Source organism: Siniperca chuatsi, linkage group LG5 (genome assembly GCF_020085105.1).
Source record: "Siniperca chuatsi isolate FFG_IHB_CAS linkage group LG5, ASM2008510v1, whole genome shotgun sequence".
Classification (NCBI taxonomy): domain Eukaryota; kingdom Metazoa; phylum Chordata; class Actinopteri; order Centrarchiformes; family Sinipercidae; genus Siniperca; species Siniperca chuatsi.
In genome coordinates, this window is record NC_058046.1 from 30016946 (window position 1) to 30036607 (window position 19662).

Here is a 19662-nt window from a genome sequence, read left to right on the forward strand (position 1 = left end):
TCTTAAGTCTGGAGCAAGTGAAGTGAATCACAAGTTTTAAAGCTGCAGTAGGCAGCACTTAGCCTTAGCTGTTAGCTGTCATAAACTGTTACCAAAATGTTAACTGACGTACCCAGAAATCCTGTTGGTTGATGTCAGTGTCTTAATTAGTGGTTGGGATGCTGTGTGTATGTGTGTGCACACATAGGCTGGAGCCAACCTGGACATGTTTGATGATGAGCAGAGAACACCATTGATGGTGGCCTGTGAAAACAACCATTTGGATACAGTGAAGTACCTGCTGAGAGCTGGAGCAGCTGTCAGCCCCAAGGTGGGTCAGCACACACTCAATCTGTTGGATCATCTCAGTCAGTGTCAACTTCTCCTACCAGCCTGATGTGTGGTCATGTCAAACCCAAAGTTCTTGGGTTTTGGCGGGAACTGGCACATGTGGCCGTAATCAATGATTGTTGACTTCATCTTGTGAAAAATACAAGCAGAAACAAATGTGTTTGTTTTTTAAAATTTGTTCAGTATAGGAGCACCCCAGTAGTCAAATGGTTAATGCACGTATCACATAACCGCAACATCCATGGCTTGATTCCAGCAGAGAACCTTTATTGCATGTCATATCCCTCTTTCTCTCTTCCCATGTTGCCTGTTTCTCTACACTGTTGACTGCCAAAGAAAGGCAAAATGCCAAAAAATTATGCTTTGAAATTTCGCTCAGCTTATTATGCTAAGATAATAAGGCAAAGACATAGAAATTCAACCAGTTCGGCAAGTGTGTCCACAGACGCCTGTACAGCAACCACATCAACTTCAGTCCAGTTTGGTCCCACACAGACATGTCAAACACATTAAGCGGGTTTTGGTGTATTTTGTAAAATGTTAAAAAGAAAAAACTGCAGTGGGTGTGCATATTAAACTTGATAACATTTGGAGAGTGGGGATATATCAGTTTGATATCAGTATAAATATATCAGTTCAAATTGATAATTATTGCCATTCAGACTTTACAACTTCTTGTGACACCAATTTGATCACACTTGAAGAGCAGACACTAGTTGGCAAAAACAGATATCACCATATTGGGAAAAAATGGCTAAAACACTAATTATGCTTGAGGAGAGTCGGGTGATGATTCTCTTTGGGTTTGTCACTAGGAGTGACACCATTACAGTCATTTGACCCATTGTTTATATAACAAAATTGATTAGAATAGCTTTAAATCTAATTTAGTAGGTGCAAGGACCAACACTTCAGTGTCATAAATGTCAGAGGCAAAGAGTATAAAAATACCTCATAAGCATTAAATTGCTCTGGGGGGGAAAGGGAAACTCCTGAACTGATCGTCTTATGAAAAGTACAAAATTTTAATTAACCTCCCCATCTCTAAGCCTAAACTAGGCTCTAGAGGGTGGGAGACATTTAGGTACAGAACATTTCAGAACTGTTGGACACCTTTGTCTTCATTATGTCCATTCCAATGTCCTGTTTCACCCACAAGTTTTAACTCATGGAGTCCAGAAGCCAATGAAATGCACTTTCTTTAGGACTCATGTCATCCTATGTTGTCATCACAGGATATCATGGGATTCACCTGTCTGCATCTGGCAGCTAAACTAGGACATTATGATATAGTCTATCATCTGCTCTCCAAGGCTTCCAAATACATCAACTCTCAGGTAAAAACACACACTCCCTCATTTACTAACTGCTGCAAACAGCTAATGTTAAAATATAAAGTCATATGTTAGTGGCAATCTTTGCACGAGTTTTACAGCTTGTGTCTGTGCAGGATGACGGGGGATGGACTCCCATCACCTGGGCCATCGAGTACAAGCACAAGGAGCTGGTCCACCTGCTGCTGGCCAGGGGGGCCGATGTTAACATCAGGGACAAGGTCAGTGCACATGACACGGTGTTCACTTTTACAACATGCAAAATATTTGTTACCTCTAAACTGAGTGACATTTAAGTACAGTACACTGGAGAACAGAGGGGCAGTGGGTGCTATGTCACCTTGTGCAAGGAAAGAAGTAGACTTCACGTTAAATTAAAATTAGAGGTATTTCTAACTTAGACAGGAAGGATATTGAAGGATATCACAGCATTTCATAACTGTATCATTGTGCTGTGTATATATATATAGTTGGTCAATCATTATTATGTTACAATGCCTTTTATTTAAAGTAAAAAACAGTTTTTTAAAAAGTTAGTTAGTTTATAACAATGCAAAAAATAAAATGCAACTTTAAGTGATCACATAAAACATTGGAACTCATGCAAAAGGGGAAAAACACCAGTTTGAGAATCATAATGCCTGAAAAAAAATCTTTTACATTTACATTTGGGGTTTAAATATGATACTGAAATCAACTAGCAATATATGTTGGCTATTACTAAAATAACTTTAATTCAGAATAAATATTTTATTCACTGTATACTATCACCATCTCTGTGACTATCTTGTGCCCTTGACCGTCTCCCATCTAAGTCATGGACTGCTTTGCTTTAACAAGATGTTTAGCAGCTAACCTCATGTCAAACTATTACGGGTGTTGATTATGTAACTGATCGCATCTCATGAATATCATGAACAGGTGGCATTCGTCAAGTTCAAACATGCAGTTTATGTAAGTTAAGTTTGTGTAGTTAAGAGAGTTTGATGAATCTGACTGGAACACTTGTATGAGCAAACCTCTTGAAACAAGACTAAGGCTAGTGACTCTGCACAGCGGTACTTAGAGCTATGCTCAGCATGCTAACATGCACAGTTTCACATTTTAGCATAGGTAACATATGCTACTTAGCACTAAGTAGCAAATGTTAGTACCAGCTAATGACAAAAACTAATGACATTCCAATCAGCAGAGACTGATGGGAATGTCATTAGTTTTGTAGGTATTTGGTCATAAACCAACGTATTGGACATTTTGACCTGATGATGACGTGAGATGACATTTCAGTTAAAACCACATCAAAACCATGTCAGTCTCACTAGAGGAAAAAGTCATTAGGATTCATCCTTGGGCACCATGAATGTCTGTACCAAATTTCATGACAATCTATCCAATAGTTGTTGAAATGTTTCAGTCCGGACCATTGCTGTTCCACTTTTTTAGAATGAATGGCAATGTCGATCTCTCTGTTTTTAGTTTAGAATAAGAATATAAAAACCTTCTTACATGAGACGCAATAAGTCCAAAGAATATTCTATATACAGTACAATGCAATTATGTCAGCACATAAATAGAATCAGAATCAGAATCAAAAATACTTTATTGATCCCCGAGGGGAAACTCTTTTGTTACAGCAGCTCACTATCACGTCAGTGCACACAGGAATAGAAGTACTAAGCAAAAAATATAATACACTATAATACAGGTCAGAAAATATATTAAGTACCAAGTGGGTATAAGTATAACATAAAAATAAGTATAAAATAAGTGTGAAGTACAAAGTGGGTTTACCAGTTGATAATAATAATGACTAAATAACATGATCTTGATCCAACATTTTCAAGACATGTATGCAGCATAGTGAGCCTCTCTTGTCTATCTCAAAAATAATGAGTTAAGATCATTTGATTTCCACTTTATACACAGATCAGAAATCATCTCTTCTTGGTCAATACTAATATTATCTGTTTGACTAGACATAAGTAAACTCCCCACAGATTCAAGTGATAGAGGTGACTTAACTCAATGGGTCATCGTGCATATCACGCTGATGCTTTACCTTAAGTAAGAACCTGGCCTGTTATTCTCTTACTAAAGCCTGTATTGATGGAAGCCCTGCCTCAATCAGTGCTGACCTCTTATCTGCTCCTTGTTCAGGAAGAGAATGTCTGCCTGCACTGGGCGGCTCTGTCGGGCTGTGATGACGTCGCCCAGGCTCTGCTGGAGGCTCAATGTGACCTGAGCGCTGTCAACGTTCATGGTGACTCACCGCTTCATGTCGCTGTCAGAGAGAACCACCTGGATTCTGTGATGTGAGTGTGTAGTCTGGGAACAAAGTTCACACAATTCGCACAATGCAAATACCACCTAGAATTTTTTTTTTTTTTAAATACTAGAATAGTAATTGTAGTGTTAATATTAATAAATTAATAATAATAGGAATGACAGCTATAGGAAAAATAATGTCAGTATTAGTAACAGATCCAATAACAGCAAATGTAGTAGCAGTTGTCGAGCAGGAACACGGGGGCAGCAGGTGGCCCACAACCACAGATCCAGTCTCTGCAGCTCCGGAGGCAGAAATACCTGCTGAAAGCGACAGAAGGAGCGAGGAGAGAAACGAGAAAGTACAAAACTATGGGAGAGAGAAGATGTCGAGTTAGTAACATGCAGTAATGGGATAAAAATACATACAGATGGAGAGGGAGAGAAGGAGAGCGGAAAGAGGTGCATCATGGGAAGTCTCCCGGCAGTCCTGGCCTATAGTAGCGTAACTAAGGGATGGTTCAGGACTCACCCAAGTCAGCCCTAACTGTAAGCTTTATCAAAGAGGAAAGTCTTAAGCCTACTCTTAAATGTGGAGATGGCGTCTGCCTCCCAAACCCAAACTGGGATCTAATTCCATGGGAGAGGAGCTTGATAACTGAAGGCTCTGGCTCCCATTCTAGTCACCGAGCTATTGAAGTTCTCTGGCTGATCTGGTGGTCTCGTTTCAGGGCCCACGGCGAAGGTCCCGGCCAAGATGCTGCTGGCACAGTTTTCTAGGAGATGCAGGATTCCAAATTTCTTTGGCTCTAACCTTGTGTTGTGTTAGAACACAGATGTTGGCCGGGCTACTTTCAGAAAGGCTTTGGTTTTAAAGTACAAATAAATACAAACAAATATAAAAGTCAAAAAGAAACAACTCTTTAGTTTAATACTGAGGCATTAAAAAAGGCTTGGAAAAAGGTTAAATTGTGAGTGGACTTAAAGAAAGAAAAGAAAGAAAACATAAAGAATTATGTATTAAGAAACTAAGGTAAAATAAACAATAAACAGTTGAGCTCAAAAGTAAGGTCCAGCCTGGAGCTGATATGTTGGTGAATCTGGTTTTGTCTGCTTTGCCAAAGAAGTGAGACAGATAAGGGAGGAGGAGATGTTTTTTTTTTGTTGTTTGTTTCTCCTCCTTTAGTTAAACTAATCCAGAGTCAATTTGTCTTTAAATTTTTCTGTTGCTTCATTAGCATGATAAGACATGTCTTTCCTCCGTGGTGGAAAGTTCTGTTCTTGTCTGGCAAGTATCCAAATTGACACCAATTGACATTACTGTTTGAGAGGGGAAGAAGTCCGTTTGCCGATCCAGAGGTCTGAGCAGAGTTTATTCAAACCTCCCCCAGTCATATGAACATGCTCTGGTCATATGAACATACTTTCATGCTCACAATAATACCTCCTGTACTGTGATCATGATTGCATTTAAGGTACAAGGTAATGTATTTATCATTTTACAACACGGTTGTATAATGAAATTAAAGTTTGTAATCCTTTCATGCTACACACATAGAACATAACAGATTATTAAATTCATATTAGAATAGGGTAACAAATAAAATAAAATAAAACAATGTGTACAGTTATTTATATACATATATACACGTATAAACCCAGGAAATAATTTTGCAGTGCATATTTTGAATTTGCTTCTGATGGAATGTAAACAGCAGATAGAGATAGTGATGATAATATGGTTTTCATCTTCACATAAAAAGTTCGACATTTGTGAGACAGTGTCTATCCACTTTGCCTGCATTTGAGCACAAGCATCATCGATGTAAACACAGAGTCCTCCTCGCCTCATCCTGCTGGAGTCTTGCGCTCTGTCTGCTTAGAATACAGTCCGTCCATTGAGTGCTTGATCCGGGATGTTGATGGAGCAGGTCTCTGTAAAGATTTGGGCACAACAGTCTCTGATTCCCGTTGCTTGGCCAGCCTGAGTCCCATTTTGTCCAGACAGAACATTAGCCAGGAGCAGCCTTAAGTCCAAGCTGGGCCAGCATGGCTTCTATCCTGGCTGTCTTTCCTCTCCTCCTGGTCGATCACAGCAGCTGCCGTGGTGCCTGGCTGGTCCGGTTGATCTGGCTCAAGGTCTTCTGCTCTTTAATCCAAACCCTGGCTTCCTATTCCGATAACAACAATGATGTATTACTGTTATAGCTAATAACAGCAATAAAGCCGAAAAATGAAAACAAAAAAACAGATGAAAAACAAGAATGTAGGTACTGGAGTTTGAAGGAGCTACAGGCCGCAGCATCTGCATGCGCAGCCATTGGTGTAGTCATAATCTTCAGATCCAGTCGATTTGAACAATTTTGGCTTAACCCTTTAAATCAAATCCAATCATACATTATTGACAATAAAACAGAAAACCCCCCAAAACAGATTAAAACAAAGATGTAGTGAAGTTTGAAGGAGCTACCGGCCACTGCATCTACATGTACAGCCGTGCCATATAACAAGCAGCAAAACTGAAATCTATATAAAACTTCTGCAGGTCAAGAATCATAAATATAAAATTTAAGTTGGGGGTGGGTAGGTATGAGAGTCAGTGTCAGTGGGGGTTCCGGGCCTTGTTGATGAGGCCAACTGCCAACAGAAAGAAACTGTTTTTGTGGCGTGACATTTTGGTCCTGATGGGCCGCAGCCTCCTGCCGGAGGGGAGTGTCTGAAACAGTTTGTGTCCAGGGTGGGAGGGATCAGCCACAATCTTCCCTGCATGCCTCAGGGTCCTGGAGATCCAGTCCAGACTGTGAGCCAGGCCTTATCACCCAACATCAATATTGGACCTCACTAATGCTCTTGTGGCTGAATGGGAGCAAATCCCTGCAGCCAGCTTCCAGTAACAAAACAGTTTTATTATTGTAATGTATGGGTGTCCACATACTTTTGGCTATAAAGTGTATCAGCTACTGGCAAATTTAGTCCATAAATATCTGCAGAATATTGGTATTTGCTTCAAAGCCCCCATATTGGTCGTTCCCTTGATACACTAGTCTATTTTGTTTTTAAGCTTACTGTGTTGTCTTTGTTATATTTCACATTTTTTTGCATGTCAAAAGCTTTTTCTAACCTAGTCCCCAGACTTTTACCTTAAAATCCTCCATCCACAGGTTGTTTCTGTCTCGTGGAGCTGACGTCAATCAGAGGAACAGGGAGGGAGAGACGGCTTTGGACTGCTGCGTCTATGGCTCCAAGATGTGGACAGCCCTCAACACCAACAAGAAGCTGACTGACGCCAGGAGAGGCAGGGACTGTCATGGAGAAAGAGTGCTCAGCAGGTAAACAGCAATACTGCTCTGTGTGTGTGCTGTTTGGGTTATATAATAATATTAATGTTTATTTTCTAATATTACATGTATATAACTGTTATTTGTAATACATTGCTGCTATCTGCACTCATCTCTATTTGGATGATTTTCATTGGCACTGTTCCTATGTGGGTTGAGACATTTCTTCCTGTATGGTTATGAAACACTTCCAAAACACACTGGATAAAGAAAGAAAAAAAATGGTATGTGACAGGAAGTGTCAAATAATTTGAGGAATTATTTTGGGAATTCAGGGAATCACAGAGAGTCATATTATTGCCCTTACAGAATCAAAAGTACAATGTGCCTAACAGGTTTTATTATATAAGATGGTTTTCAATTAAAACTGCATTCATCAGTTTTATTTTGGGGCAGAACTCTGCAAGTTGATATGGCTGGCATGTTAGCAAATTATTGCATTGTTTGTGTACATGTTAAACAAACAACATACATGTTAATTAGTGACCTTTAGAGGTGCTGAAGGCATAGTATAATGAAGCACTTTGGACAGAACCAGGCTAGCAGTTTCACTTTATGCTAAGATAGGCTAACCATGTCCTGACTCTAGCTCTGTACTTGCACACTAACACACAGATACGAGATTGATGTTGATCTTCTGTTGAACTATTCCCACTGAGCTCATGAGACACAGGTCTATGTAACATGTACACCACTGAATTCCTGAAAAGTTTTTTTGACAATAGAAGTTTTTATCATGCAAATATTTTCTTCATCTGCTTGTCATTAATGCTAGAATTGGTACTTAAATAGATGTTTTGTCAGTTTACCACATCATGTTTTTGTTACTTTATTGTGATATTCTCTTGATACAGATATATATATGTATCTATATGCATATATTTTTCTTTTTATTATACATATTTGAATCTGATTTTAAAAACTTTTCCTTCTCTTAGGGACATTTCTCGGGGGTACGAGGCAGTTCCTATCACCTGTGTCAATGGTGTCGACAGTGAGCCGTGCCCTGAAAACTTTAAATACATACCAGACAACTGTGTCACCTCCCCACTGAACATTGACAAGGACATCACTCACTTACAGGTCTCTGAAAATTATGCATTTATTACAGTGCTCTAAACAAGGCGGAACAACACACATTTAATATCTCTCTGTGTGTATTTAAAGAATAAGTCTGGTGATATTCAGTATTTTTCTTACTGAATTACTGACAAATCCCATGTGCAGACCCAAACCAAACCCTCTGTGCCATAGAGCTCCATTGTTGTCCAAAAATGTTTGCTAAAAACTAAAGTGGACAGCTGTTTTAGGAAATTACTGAGCCTTTTTTTTTTAATGAAACTATATATTTAGGAGTAGTTTTTAAAGATTTATGTCTTCAGTAGGAACCAATGAGTAGGAAAGTATTGAATCAGAATCAGCTTTATTAGCCAAGTATGTGTACACATACAAGGAATTTGTCGTTTTCAATGTACTTACACACAGAACAATTTACAGGAAGATAGAAATAGACATACAGCTAAAAACAAGGACAAATTGTTAAAAATATACATAATTATTATAAAACTAAAAGCAGGTGACAAATAGGTGTATATATAAATATATATAAAAATGCAAGAATGACTAACAACATACTGTACAGTGCCTATATGCAAGTCAAGTGTTCTGTCGGTTGTAAACAAATACAAATAGTGCAAAGGAGTAAAACATTTTGTGTAAAGTACTAGATTACTTTATATACATGACGTGGGAGGTTATGTAGTATATGTACATGTCTATATACAGCATATACATTGTGCAGGATTTATAGATGGATGATACATACATGTTAGCGCACAGTGTGTATTTTAAACTGTAAATATACTGTATAATTTATAATTTTTAGGTAAGTTGATGTTTAAGTCTTACAGGGATATTGTTTTCTGACTCTATATGACTGATTTAACTGTTCATCATAATGATGGCGTGTGGAAAGAAACTGTTCTTGTGTCTGGTTGTTTTGGCATACAGTGCTCTGTAGCGCAAACCAGAGGGAAGAAGTTGTTTTGTCCAGGGTGTGATGAGTGTGGAGTGATGTTTCCTGCCCGTTACCTGACTCTGGAAGAGGCAGATGACCATTGTGTCGTCTGCAAACTTCCGGAGCTTAACAGACAGGTCTCCTGAGGTGTAGTCGTTGGTGTAGTGGGGAGAGTAGTGCTGATTGTCCGGTGCTGGATGTGATTTTCCCCAGCCTCACCTAGGACTGTCACAATTATTACATAAGATTATTTGAGCTGACCGCGATCATTTTGCATGATCATTAGAATAGTTTCCTTCAGCTGTACAAAAATATTTCAACGTCCTTTTCCACCACAGTGTTTCCCACACATATACTTTACTTGGGCTTACATATATTAACAGCAGCCAAAGGAGGAGAAGGAAGAGACACAGACTGACTGTTCCCTTCATGGAAAGCAAGATCGCTGCTGAGCTCCTCTCCCTACCGACATCGGCCGCTGTTTTCCTTTGCTGCCCCGAAGGAACAGTTTTGCCATTGGTCCCGGCTTTGTCAGCGTCCGAACCTGAGAGAAACTCCACCTGAAAATCCAAACAAACTGGCGCATCCATCTATTGCTAACCGAGAGCAATTTCAAGAGGCTTGTGTCTGGGCAGAGATAGATTTTATAACTGTGTGTTATTTTACCTAAGTTTCATTGATGTGAATTGTGCTTTGCTTTTTGGAAAATGACGGGCCCCTGTGTTCGAATTGCTGTGTATTTTTCTTTGTGTTAAGCACATTCCATTTTGTATTGGTATCACACTATTGGGCCACTTTAACTGTGTTAGCTATAGCTACTGAGGGAGCTAATAACTGCTTTATCAGAAGAGGATGAACAGAACAAAACAGGATCCTTTTTAAGGTCCAGTAACACAGCCATTGTACTAAAGTCTACTGCCGGAATCCACACTGATCCATACCACCAGGATCTACAGCTCTGACATTGGGATGTCATTCGGGCTTGAGAAGTGTAGTCGAATGGTGACGAAGAAAGGGAAGGTAGTCCACACAGAAGGGGTCTCACTCCCAGAAGGAACAATACCAGACATTGAGGATGGTTACAAGTACCTTGGAATACCACAGGCAAATGGCAACCTCGAAGAGGTAACAAGGAAGACAGCAACGGCCAAATACCTCCAACGAGCACACTATATGACTGATTTAACTGTTCATCATAATGATGGCGTGTGGAAAGAAACTGTTCTTGTGTCTGGTTGTTTTGGCATACAGTGCTCTGTAGCGCAAACCAGAGGGAAGAAGTTGTTTTGTCCAGGGTGTGATGAGTGTGGAGTGATGTTTCCTGCCCGTTACCTGACTCTGGAAGAGGCAGATGACCATTGTGTCGTCTGCAAACTTCCGGAGCTTAACAGACAGGTCTCCTGAGGTGTAGTCGTTGGTGTAGTGGGGAGAGTAGTGCTGATTGTCCGGGTGCTGGATGTGATTTTCCCCAGCCTCACCTAGGACTGTCACAATTATTACATAAGATTATTTGAGCTGACCGCGATCATTTTGCATGATCATTAGAATAGTTTCCCTTCAGCTGTACAAAAATATTTCAACGTCCTTTTCCACCACAGTGTTTCCCACACATATACTTTACTTGGGCTTACATATATTAACAGCAGCCAAAGGAGGAGAAGGAAGAGACACAGACTGACTGTTCCCTTCATGGAAAGCAAGATCGCTGCTGAGCTCCTCTCCCTACCGACATCGGCCGCTGTTTTCCTTTGCTGCCCCGAAAGGAACAGTTTTGCCATTGGTCCCGGCTTTGTCAGCGTCCGAACCTGAGAGAAACTCCACCTGAAAATCCAAACAAACTGGCGCATCCATCTATTGCTAACCGAGAGCAATTTCAAGAGGCTTGTGTCTGGGCAGAGATAGATTTTATAACTGTGTGTTATTTTACCTAAGTTTCATTGATGTGAATTGTGCTTTGCTTTTTGGAAAATGACGGGCCCCTGTGTTCGAATTGCTGTGTATTTTTCTTTGTGTTAAGCACATTCCATTTTGTATTGGTATCACACTATTGGGCCACTTTAACTGTGTTAGCTATAGCTACTGAGGGAGCTAATAACTGCTTTATCAGAAGAGGATGAACAGAACAAAACAGGATCCTTTTTAAGGTCCAGTAACACAGCCATTGTACTAAAGTCTACTGCCGGAATCCACACTGATCCATACCACCAGGATCTACAGCTCTGACATTGGGATGTCATTCGGGCTTGAGAAGTGTAGTCGAATGGTGACGAAGAAAGGGAAGGTAGTCCACACAGAAGGGGTCTCACTCCCAGAAGGAACAATACCAGACATTGAGGATGGTTACAAGTACCTTGGAATACCACAGGCAAATGGCAACCTCGAAGAGGTAACAAGGAAGACAGCAACGGCCAAATACCTCCAACGAGTAAGGCAAGTCCTAAGAAGTCAGCTCAATGGCAAGAACAAGGCCCAGGCAATAAACAGCTACGCCCTGCCAGTGATCAGATACCCTGCGGGAATAATAAGGTGGCCAAAGGAAGAGATACAGACCACAGACGTTAAGACGCGAAAGCTCCTCACCATGCATGGAGGGTTCCATTCCAAATCCAGCACCCTGAGACTGTACGCTAGCCGTAAGGAAGGCGGCCGTGGACTAGTGAGTGTGAGAGCCACTATCCAGGATGAAACATCCAAGATCCACAAGTACATCCAAGATAAGGCCCCAACAGATGACGTGCTCAGGGAATGTCTCAGGCAATGGGGAACAGAGGAAGACGTGCTGGAGGAGGGACCATCATGGGAGGACAAACCCTACACACGAGATGTACCACCGGAACATAACTGAAGTGGCTGATATCAAGAAGTCCTACCAATGGCTAGAGCAGGCTGGATTGAAGGACAGCACAGAGGCACTCATCATGGCTGCACAGGAGCAGGCCCTGAGCACCAGAGCAATAGAGGCCCAGATCTACCACACCAGACAAGACCCAAGGTGTAGGCTGTGCAAAGAGGCCCCTGAGACAATCCAGCACATAACTACAGGGTGTAAGATGCTGGCAGGAAAAGCATACATGGAGCGCCATAACCAAGTGGCTGGCATAGTGTACAGGAACATCTAGAGTATGGACTGGAAACCCCGAGGTCAAAGTGGGGAAACACCTCCAAGGTGGTAGAGAATGACCGAGCCAAGATCCTGTGGGACTTCCAGATCCAGACTGACAGAATGGTAATGGCGAACCAGCCTGACATCGTGGTGGTGGACAAACAGCAGAGGAAAGCCGTTGTGGTTGACGTGGCAATACCAAGTGATGGCAACATCAGGAAAAAGGAACATGAGAAACTAGAGAAGTACCAAGGGCTCAGAGAAGAGCTGGAGAAGGCCTGGTGAAGGCAACAGTAGTGCCCGTGGTCATCGGAGCACTCGGGGCAGTGACCCCCAGACTGGAGGAGTGGCTACAGCAGATCCCTGGAACACCAGACATCTCGGGATGATTGTTAAACGTTTGACGCAGGAGGGGACTTCATACAGCTCCAGTGATCTGTTGAAGATATGTGTGAAATTGGGGCCAGCTGGTCAGGGCAGGCCTGCTGCCTTCCTGATCTTATGTCTCTGAAAGAGCTGACACACATCATCTTCACAGATCCTGAGTGCAGGTGGGGAGGGGGTGGCAGGGGGTGTAGTTGATAGTGTGATGTCATTGTCTGATTGGGTGAGGGGTGTGAGTGTTGGCTTATCAAGCCTTCAGTAAAACAGATTCAGGTTGTCAGCAAGTTGATGGTTCTCCACAGTGTGGGGGATGGTTTCCTGTAGCTGGTGATGTCCTGCAAGCCTCTCCACACTGACACAGGGTCGTTGGCTGAAAACCTGTTTTTCAGTTTTGCTTCTCTTTGCTACTCTGATCTCCTTGTCATTTTCTGGCCTGGTTGTACAGGATTCTATCTACTTCTACTTCTGTAGGCCTCCTCCTTGGCCTTACAAAGCTGCCTGAGTTTAGCTATAAACCAGGGTTTGTTGTTGAGCGATGAACTAAGACATTGTTGGTTTTGGTCTTTTCATGGGATTTGTTGACATTGAGTAAAATATACAATATCACCAGCCTTATCCTTTTACCTGGTGCTTTTGCAACCTTTACATTACTGAGACAAATTTACAGACTTGTGCCGTGTTGGAAGGATTACGGAAATGTTATCAGGTCTCACCTACTGAGATTGACATTGTGACTTTTTTTTGTGAGTTGAGGGACAAACCTGCAAGCAGAAGGAACTGCCGTTTACCAAATATCAATTTGTCATTGTTTTCACCTGTTCAAATTAAAAGAGAAAAACTCCAGAGTTTGAGTAAACTGCTCCAAACAGGCTTGATGTTTCTATTTTTCACTAAGGCTATCATATTATGAACATCGAATGAGATACAAAATAATACAGTAATGTAAAAGTTAAGCTGCAAAATGTCATAATACCTGACTTATAATCACTCACTGTTTGTGTCATTCAGCACTGCAGCTGTACAGACGACTGCTCATCCAGTGCCTGCATGTGTGGTCAGCTCAGTTTGCGATGTTGGTATGACAGCGTAAGTTGACACACACACACACACACAATACAAATTAAATTGAAGTTTGATTTTGTTTCAGGTAATACATTCCGTGACGTCATTTCAGTATCGTTTACATTTAACAATATTACAATTACTTGTGCAGTGTTCATTTTATCATGTTATGTTTTTTTTAACACTATGTCACTTCCACTTGGTCACATGCGTGGTTATCCTTTAATAATATAAAACAATTATTCCAAATGGAAGTGTGGTTTCTAATGGACATTTAAATGGACTTTGAGGATGTTAACAAATTCTTATTGTCCTTTGTCTAATTCTGCCTGCAGTATTTACAGTTTTAGATTTTCCATTAGCTTTCTTCCAAAACAGAGGGTACAGGTTTACCTGTCAAAAAGTCAAAAATGTATTTCTAGCTAGGAATAAAGAATCAAACATCTGGCTCTCCGAAAGCAGCAGATAACTCGTCTAAACAGAAAATCTGTGTTTTTATCCTTGATAGGAGTTTGTAACATGTCTCTTGGTGCATATGTAGGAGGGTCGACTACCACTGGACTTCTGTCAGCGGGAGCCCCCAGTACTGTTTGAGTGTAACCACGTCTGCTCTTGCTGGAAGACCTGCAGGAACCGAGTGGTCCAGAATGGACTGAGGTGACTTATTCCACTTTTTGAGGTGTCGCCTTTGGCTCTTCATCTAATAGCTCACTGTGGCTATTTCTTATTGTACCATTCCTCCCTTGCATTTCCTGTAGAAAAAACGCTCTGGTTTCATGGGGGAAAGATTTTTTGATGCAGAAGTATTCAGTTTGCACTAGACTTTGCACACACTTGACTTAAATCAGCAAATATAGCTCCAATGTGGTTGTTGAATGAAAGTGAGATCAGGAGTGGAACAAAACTTTAAACCATAGAGACTTAAGTTATACAGGAGCTGCTTAAGTAATGACAGCTGAATCTAGAAAGACTACTAAAAATGGTGCTTTCAGTACCATTTACCATTTAGCTGCATGACCATCAGGTTAACAGTTTATTCACACTTTGATACTGTATATGTCTCTATACAAATGAAGCCGTTTGGTAACTGCCAAAAGAACACCAGAAGCTTTTTAGTAGCAGATACGGCACAGCAATGCTGACTGGTTGCACAGTATACAGCTCTCTTAATCCATCAGTATTATAAAGTTTCAATATCTAAGTATAATACAAAAACACAAGGGACTGGGCTACTTCCAGAGGCCGCTTACTGATATACTGTAGGCTCCATTTAAACTTGTCATTTTAAGTGTAAATCAATTCAAAATCCAGATGTGATTTAATACACATTTGTTTACACTTAGCCACATATACTGTATGCATCGCAATTGTACTGATCAGGGATCAGATAAGCATTACAATGGCTTGGTACACCGTATCTTGTATGATAGGCCTTTTTCATGGAAGACATTACTATGACATGTCAAAACGTCTGCTGTGAAAAAGAACTATATTAAAAGAACTAACGGTATTATTGAAATTGCTGGAGACACTTTTTCCTGCTTCTTTAATGAGACAGAAAGCAGCGGATAATTTCAGTGTAACTTAAGCTCCTGTTATCACAGAGGACAGACCCTGCTAATAGCTTTTTCTACTGACCTCTGACATAGTTAAATTTGGGAGTAAATGTTACGTAACTAGCCGGATGCATTTACATCTTTTCAGCACCTGGCTAAAATGTGCCTTGACAGTTATGGTCAAGGATATTTTACCAGCTGAGCAAAGTGGACAACTGGCCTGAGGCCAGGCTGCAAAGATTAGGCCCCATGTTCTCTGTATATCAATCAGTGCATTTTCATGCACTCAATAAATCATGTTACTCAGAGAAACCAGGTTACGCTGGTAATCGGAGAATGTGTATTCATGCACTGTAGTAACTTGGTTACTGTAAGTCTGTTTAAATGCAGCAGGCCGGTAACCAGATTTCTTCCCTACCCCAGACCTTAATTTGAAAGCATGGCTTACTGATTGTAACTGTATTAGTGATCTGTTCTGAGGTCCTAGATTAGTGATACTGATTTTTGGCAGCCTTAGACCTGTTCACTATTCAATATTCTTGTGGACGTTGAAAATGATTAGTCTGCCTTAGTACTGTGTTTATCTCGTTATTAGATTCGATTAGCTTTTGTCAGTGTACATGAAGCCACTCACTGTTTTAACCACACCCTCGACCTTTTTCTGGCATATGGCATTGAAATTGAACCTTTAATAGTCTTTCCACAGAATCCTTCATTATCGGACCATTATTTAATCACTTTTGAACTGCTATTACTGGACTACATGCCATTAGGCAAAAACTCCTACTCTAGATGTCTATCTGATAATGTTGTGGCTAAATTCAAGAAAGCGATCCCATTTGCATTTAATTCAATGTTATGTCTCAATATAACAGAGGACTCCTATGCAAATCGCAGCCACTCTCAAATTGACCATCTAGTTGGTAGCGCTGCAGGCTCACTGCAAACGACACTCGATTCTATCACTCCTCTAAAAAAGAAGATAATAAAACAAAGAAGATTAGCTCCATGGTATAACCCCCAAACCTGCAAATTAAAGCGAACATCACGAAAACTTGAAAGGAAATGGCTTTCCAATAACCTGGAAGAATCTCATTTAGTCTGGCAAGATAGTCTTAAAACATACAGAAAGGCCCTCCGTAATGCCAGAGCAGAGAAAAAATTCATGACGTCCTGCCATCAACCGGTACCCATTTACCTTCAAACACAGGAACCTTAGAAACAACTGTAAAACCTGATATATATTTTTACTGCTTTGCTCCTATCGACCTTCTTCAACTAACTTTGATGATTAATTCATCTAAGCCATCAACCTGTCTCTTAGACCCCATTCCAACTAGGCTGCACGGCAATTTGTGCCGTGGCATAAGACAAATAATAATAAATCAACACAAACTCAGTAGGGTTCTACCGCTTCGCAGAAAAGTAGTTTTTGCATGTTTCACTATTTAGTAGAAAAAATTATAGGCAGAAATGGGCGTGTGAATTCAGGGAACGTGTACATGTAATGTTTTCGAATGTGTGACCTACTATGTGGAAGTTACTGGCCAAGACTTGTTTAGCTTGATTATAGTGCCATCTGCAGCTCAATTTAGGGAACCTGTGCATGTAAGGTTTGGCAGCTCTTTGTCCTGAAGCAGAATTGGAGTGATTAGAATGTTTAGAAGAAGTGAGTATTAACAGGGATGTGTGTCCTAATGAAAAAGGAAAAATTCCACATTTACAGCCACTAGAACAGAGGGCAGTATCAGTTGAATTTCAGATGCAGAAAATTAATTGATCAGAAGCATTATCTATTATGCACTCATTAAATGAGCTACAGGCACAGGTGTTGTAGGTGTACAAAATACGTCAGTGGTGCCTAGATAAAGGAAATAGGAAAAATCCATACTCATTTCATGTATTTATTTCTGGAGGAGCTAGCACAGGAAAGTATCATATAATTAAAGCTGTTTATTATGAGGCATGGAGATTGTTAGCAAGAATGTCTAATAATCCACATGACATTCATGTTTTACTAAATGCTACTGGTGTGGCTGCATATAACATTAATGCACAACAATACACAGCAGCTTTGCGATTGGTAATAGTGCTTCATTGCCATATTAACCTCCTAAGGGAGGAAAAAGTAAATACTTTAGGATTCAGTTGAAAGATCTTCAAATATTGGTAATGGATAAAATTTCCATGGTTGATCACAAACATTTGGCCTATATCCATGGCAGACTACAACAAATTAAACAATGCGCTGATTTTTCCCTTTGGCAGTGTTTCTGTTATAGCTGTTGGAAATTAGATCAGTGGCCACCGGACCACAGAGCAATCTGACAATATTTTCAAAGTGACAAGCAGTAATTTCCATTACGTCTAGTCTTGGCTTGCACAATACATAAAGTGCAAGGCTTAACTTTAGACAAATCAGTGGTGTCATTTAAAAACATTTTTACGGCTGGCCAAGCATATGTATCCCAAAGTCAAGTCACATCCTTGGAATATCTTGTCATTTAAGATTTTAAAGCCATTGCCATATATTAAAAAAAATGGTACTGAAAAATATATTGAGGCTTCATTAACAACAACAGAATTTTCTCTGAAGGTCTGTTTACATTCAAGGTCTAGATATATACATAACAGACCCAAAATATGATCACAGGATATTGGATGCTTATATACTTTGTATTACAGAAACACAGTTGCAACATAATGGATGGACATTTCACCATAAAGTAAGGTCTCCATCATACAGCAACATGGCAATTCTCTCTTATTTACAGATAGAACAACATGGTGGTGTTGGCTTCTATCACAAAAACCACATTGTTTGTAACATTCTACATGTGCCTTGTAGTGACTTGGAAGCCATAATGTTTAATGCTCAGCCTCTGAACCACAATTACATAGTGCTGTATAGACTGTCATCACACACAATTAGCCTATTAAAAAACAAAACCTGACTACTGTGGTTTCAATTTTAATTAACAGCTAATTTAACATCTAGGTTACTAGGTATCTAGGAGTGTCGCAGCCCAAAAAAATAGAAATCCATCCAGCTCTAGTGTCCTTTACTTTACATATCCATCATGCAAAATCCCCTGCATTCACCTCATCATTCACCTGATCCTGCTGCTTGTTCCATGCCTTAGATTACTCATTCAGTTTTTTAAATTTTTGCTACAATTTATGTAAATTGGACTTGCAGTCTAAGATTAGTTAAAAAAAGTAGGTTTCGCATATGCCGTGATTTTGCGACAAAAGCACCACTTAGTGGCCAATTGGTGCTAAATTTTGCACTGAGCCTTGGAGGGGCATGGGAAAGCCCAGGGTTCATGTTAATCGGACAAACCTATGTGGAGATGTGACATTTCAGAATCAGAAATACTTTATTGATCCCAGAGGGGAAGCTCCTTTGTTCAATAAAGTATTTCTGATTCTATTCAGTTTAATTTTAATTATATAGCGGAAATTCATAACAGAAGTTATCTCATTGCGCTTTTCCTATAGAGCAGGTCTAGACCGTACTCTTTATAATATTAATTACAGAGACCCAACAATCCCACCATGAGCAAGCATTTGGCGACAGTGGCAAGGAAAAACTTCCTTTAAGAGGGCAGAAACCTTGGACAGAACCAAACTCAATGGTGGGCGGCCATCCGCCGCTGCCTTGTTAGGTTTTGAGAGAGAGAGAGAGAGAGAGAGAGAGAGAGAGAGAGAGAGAGAGAGAGAGAGAGAGAGAGAGACCATGTAGAATTTTTTATTTTTTTTAAATAGTAGAATAGTAATTGTAGTGTTAATATTAATAAATTAGTAATAATAGGAATGACAGCTATAGGAAAAATAATGTCAGCATCAGCAACAGAGCCACGGGGGCAGCAGGTGGCCCACAACCACAGATCCAGTCTCTGCAGCTCCGGAGGCAGAATTACCTGCTGAAAGCGACAGAAGGAGAGAGGAGACAAACGAGAAAGCATAAAACTACGGGAGGGAGAAGATGTTGAGTTAGTAACATGCAGTAATGGGATAAAAATGCATACAGATGGAGAGGGAGAGAAAGAGAGAGAAAAGAGGTGCATCATGGCAAGTCTCCCGGCAGTCTAGGCCTATAGCAGCATAACTAAGGGATGGTTCAGGACTCACCCAACTCTCAACAATACTCTTAAATGTGGAGATGGTGTCTGCCTCCCGAACCCAAATTGGGACCTGATTCCACAGGAGAGGAGCTTGATAGCAGAAGGCTCTGGCTCCCATTCTACTTTTGGAGACTCTAGGAACCACA

At 40.5% G+C, this 19662-nt stretch overlaps 1 protein-coding gene across 2 annotated transcripts in view; it reads left to right on the forward strand.

Annotated features, from left to right (window-relative positions):
• Positions 1-19662, forward strand: part of ehmt1a (euchromatic histone-lysine N-methyltransferase 1a) — a 48407-nt gene that overhangs the window by 15778 nt on the left and 12967 nt on the right. For both annotated transcript variants that reach the window (XM_044195159.1, XM_044195161.1), the window contains exons 12-19: positions 188-310; positions 1566-1667; positions 1781-1885; positions 3822-3976; positions 7091-7258; positions 8206-8350; positions 13780-13857; positions 14375-14490. In XM_044195159.1, the coding sequence (XP_044051094.1) occupies positions 188-310; positions 1566-1667; positions 1781-1885; positions 3822-3976; positions 7091-7258; positions 8206-8350; positions 13780-13857; positions 14375-14490 (992 nt within the window). The remainder of the gene's footprint in view (positions 1-187; positions 311-1565; positions 1668-1780; positions 1886-3821; positions 3977-7090; positions 7259-8205; positions 8351-13779; positions 13858-14374; positions 14491-19662) is intronic.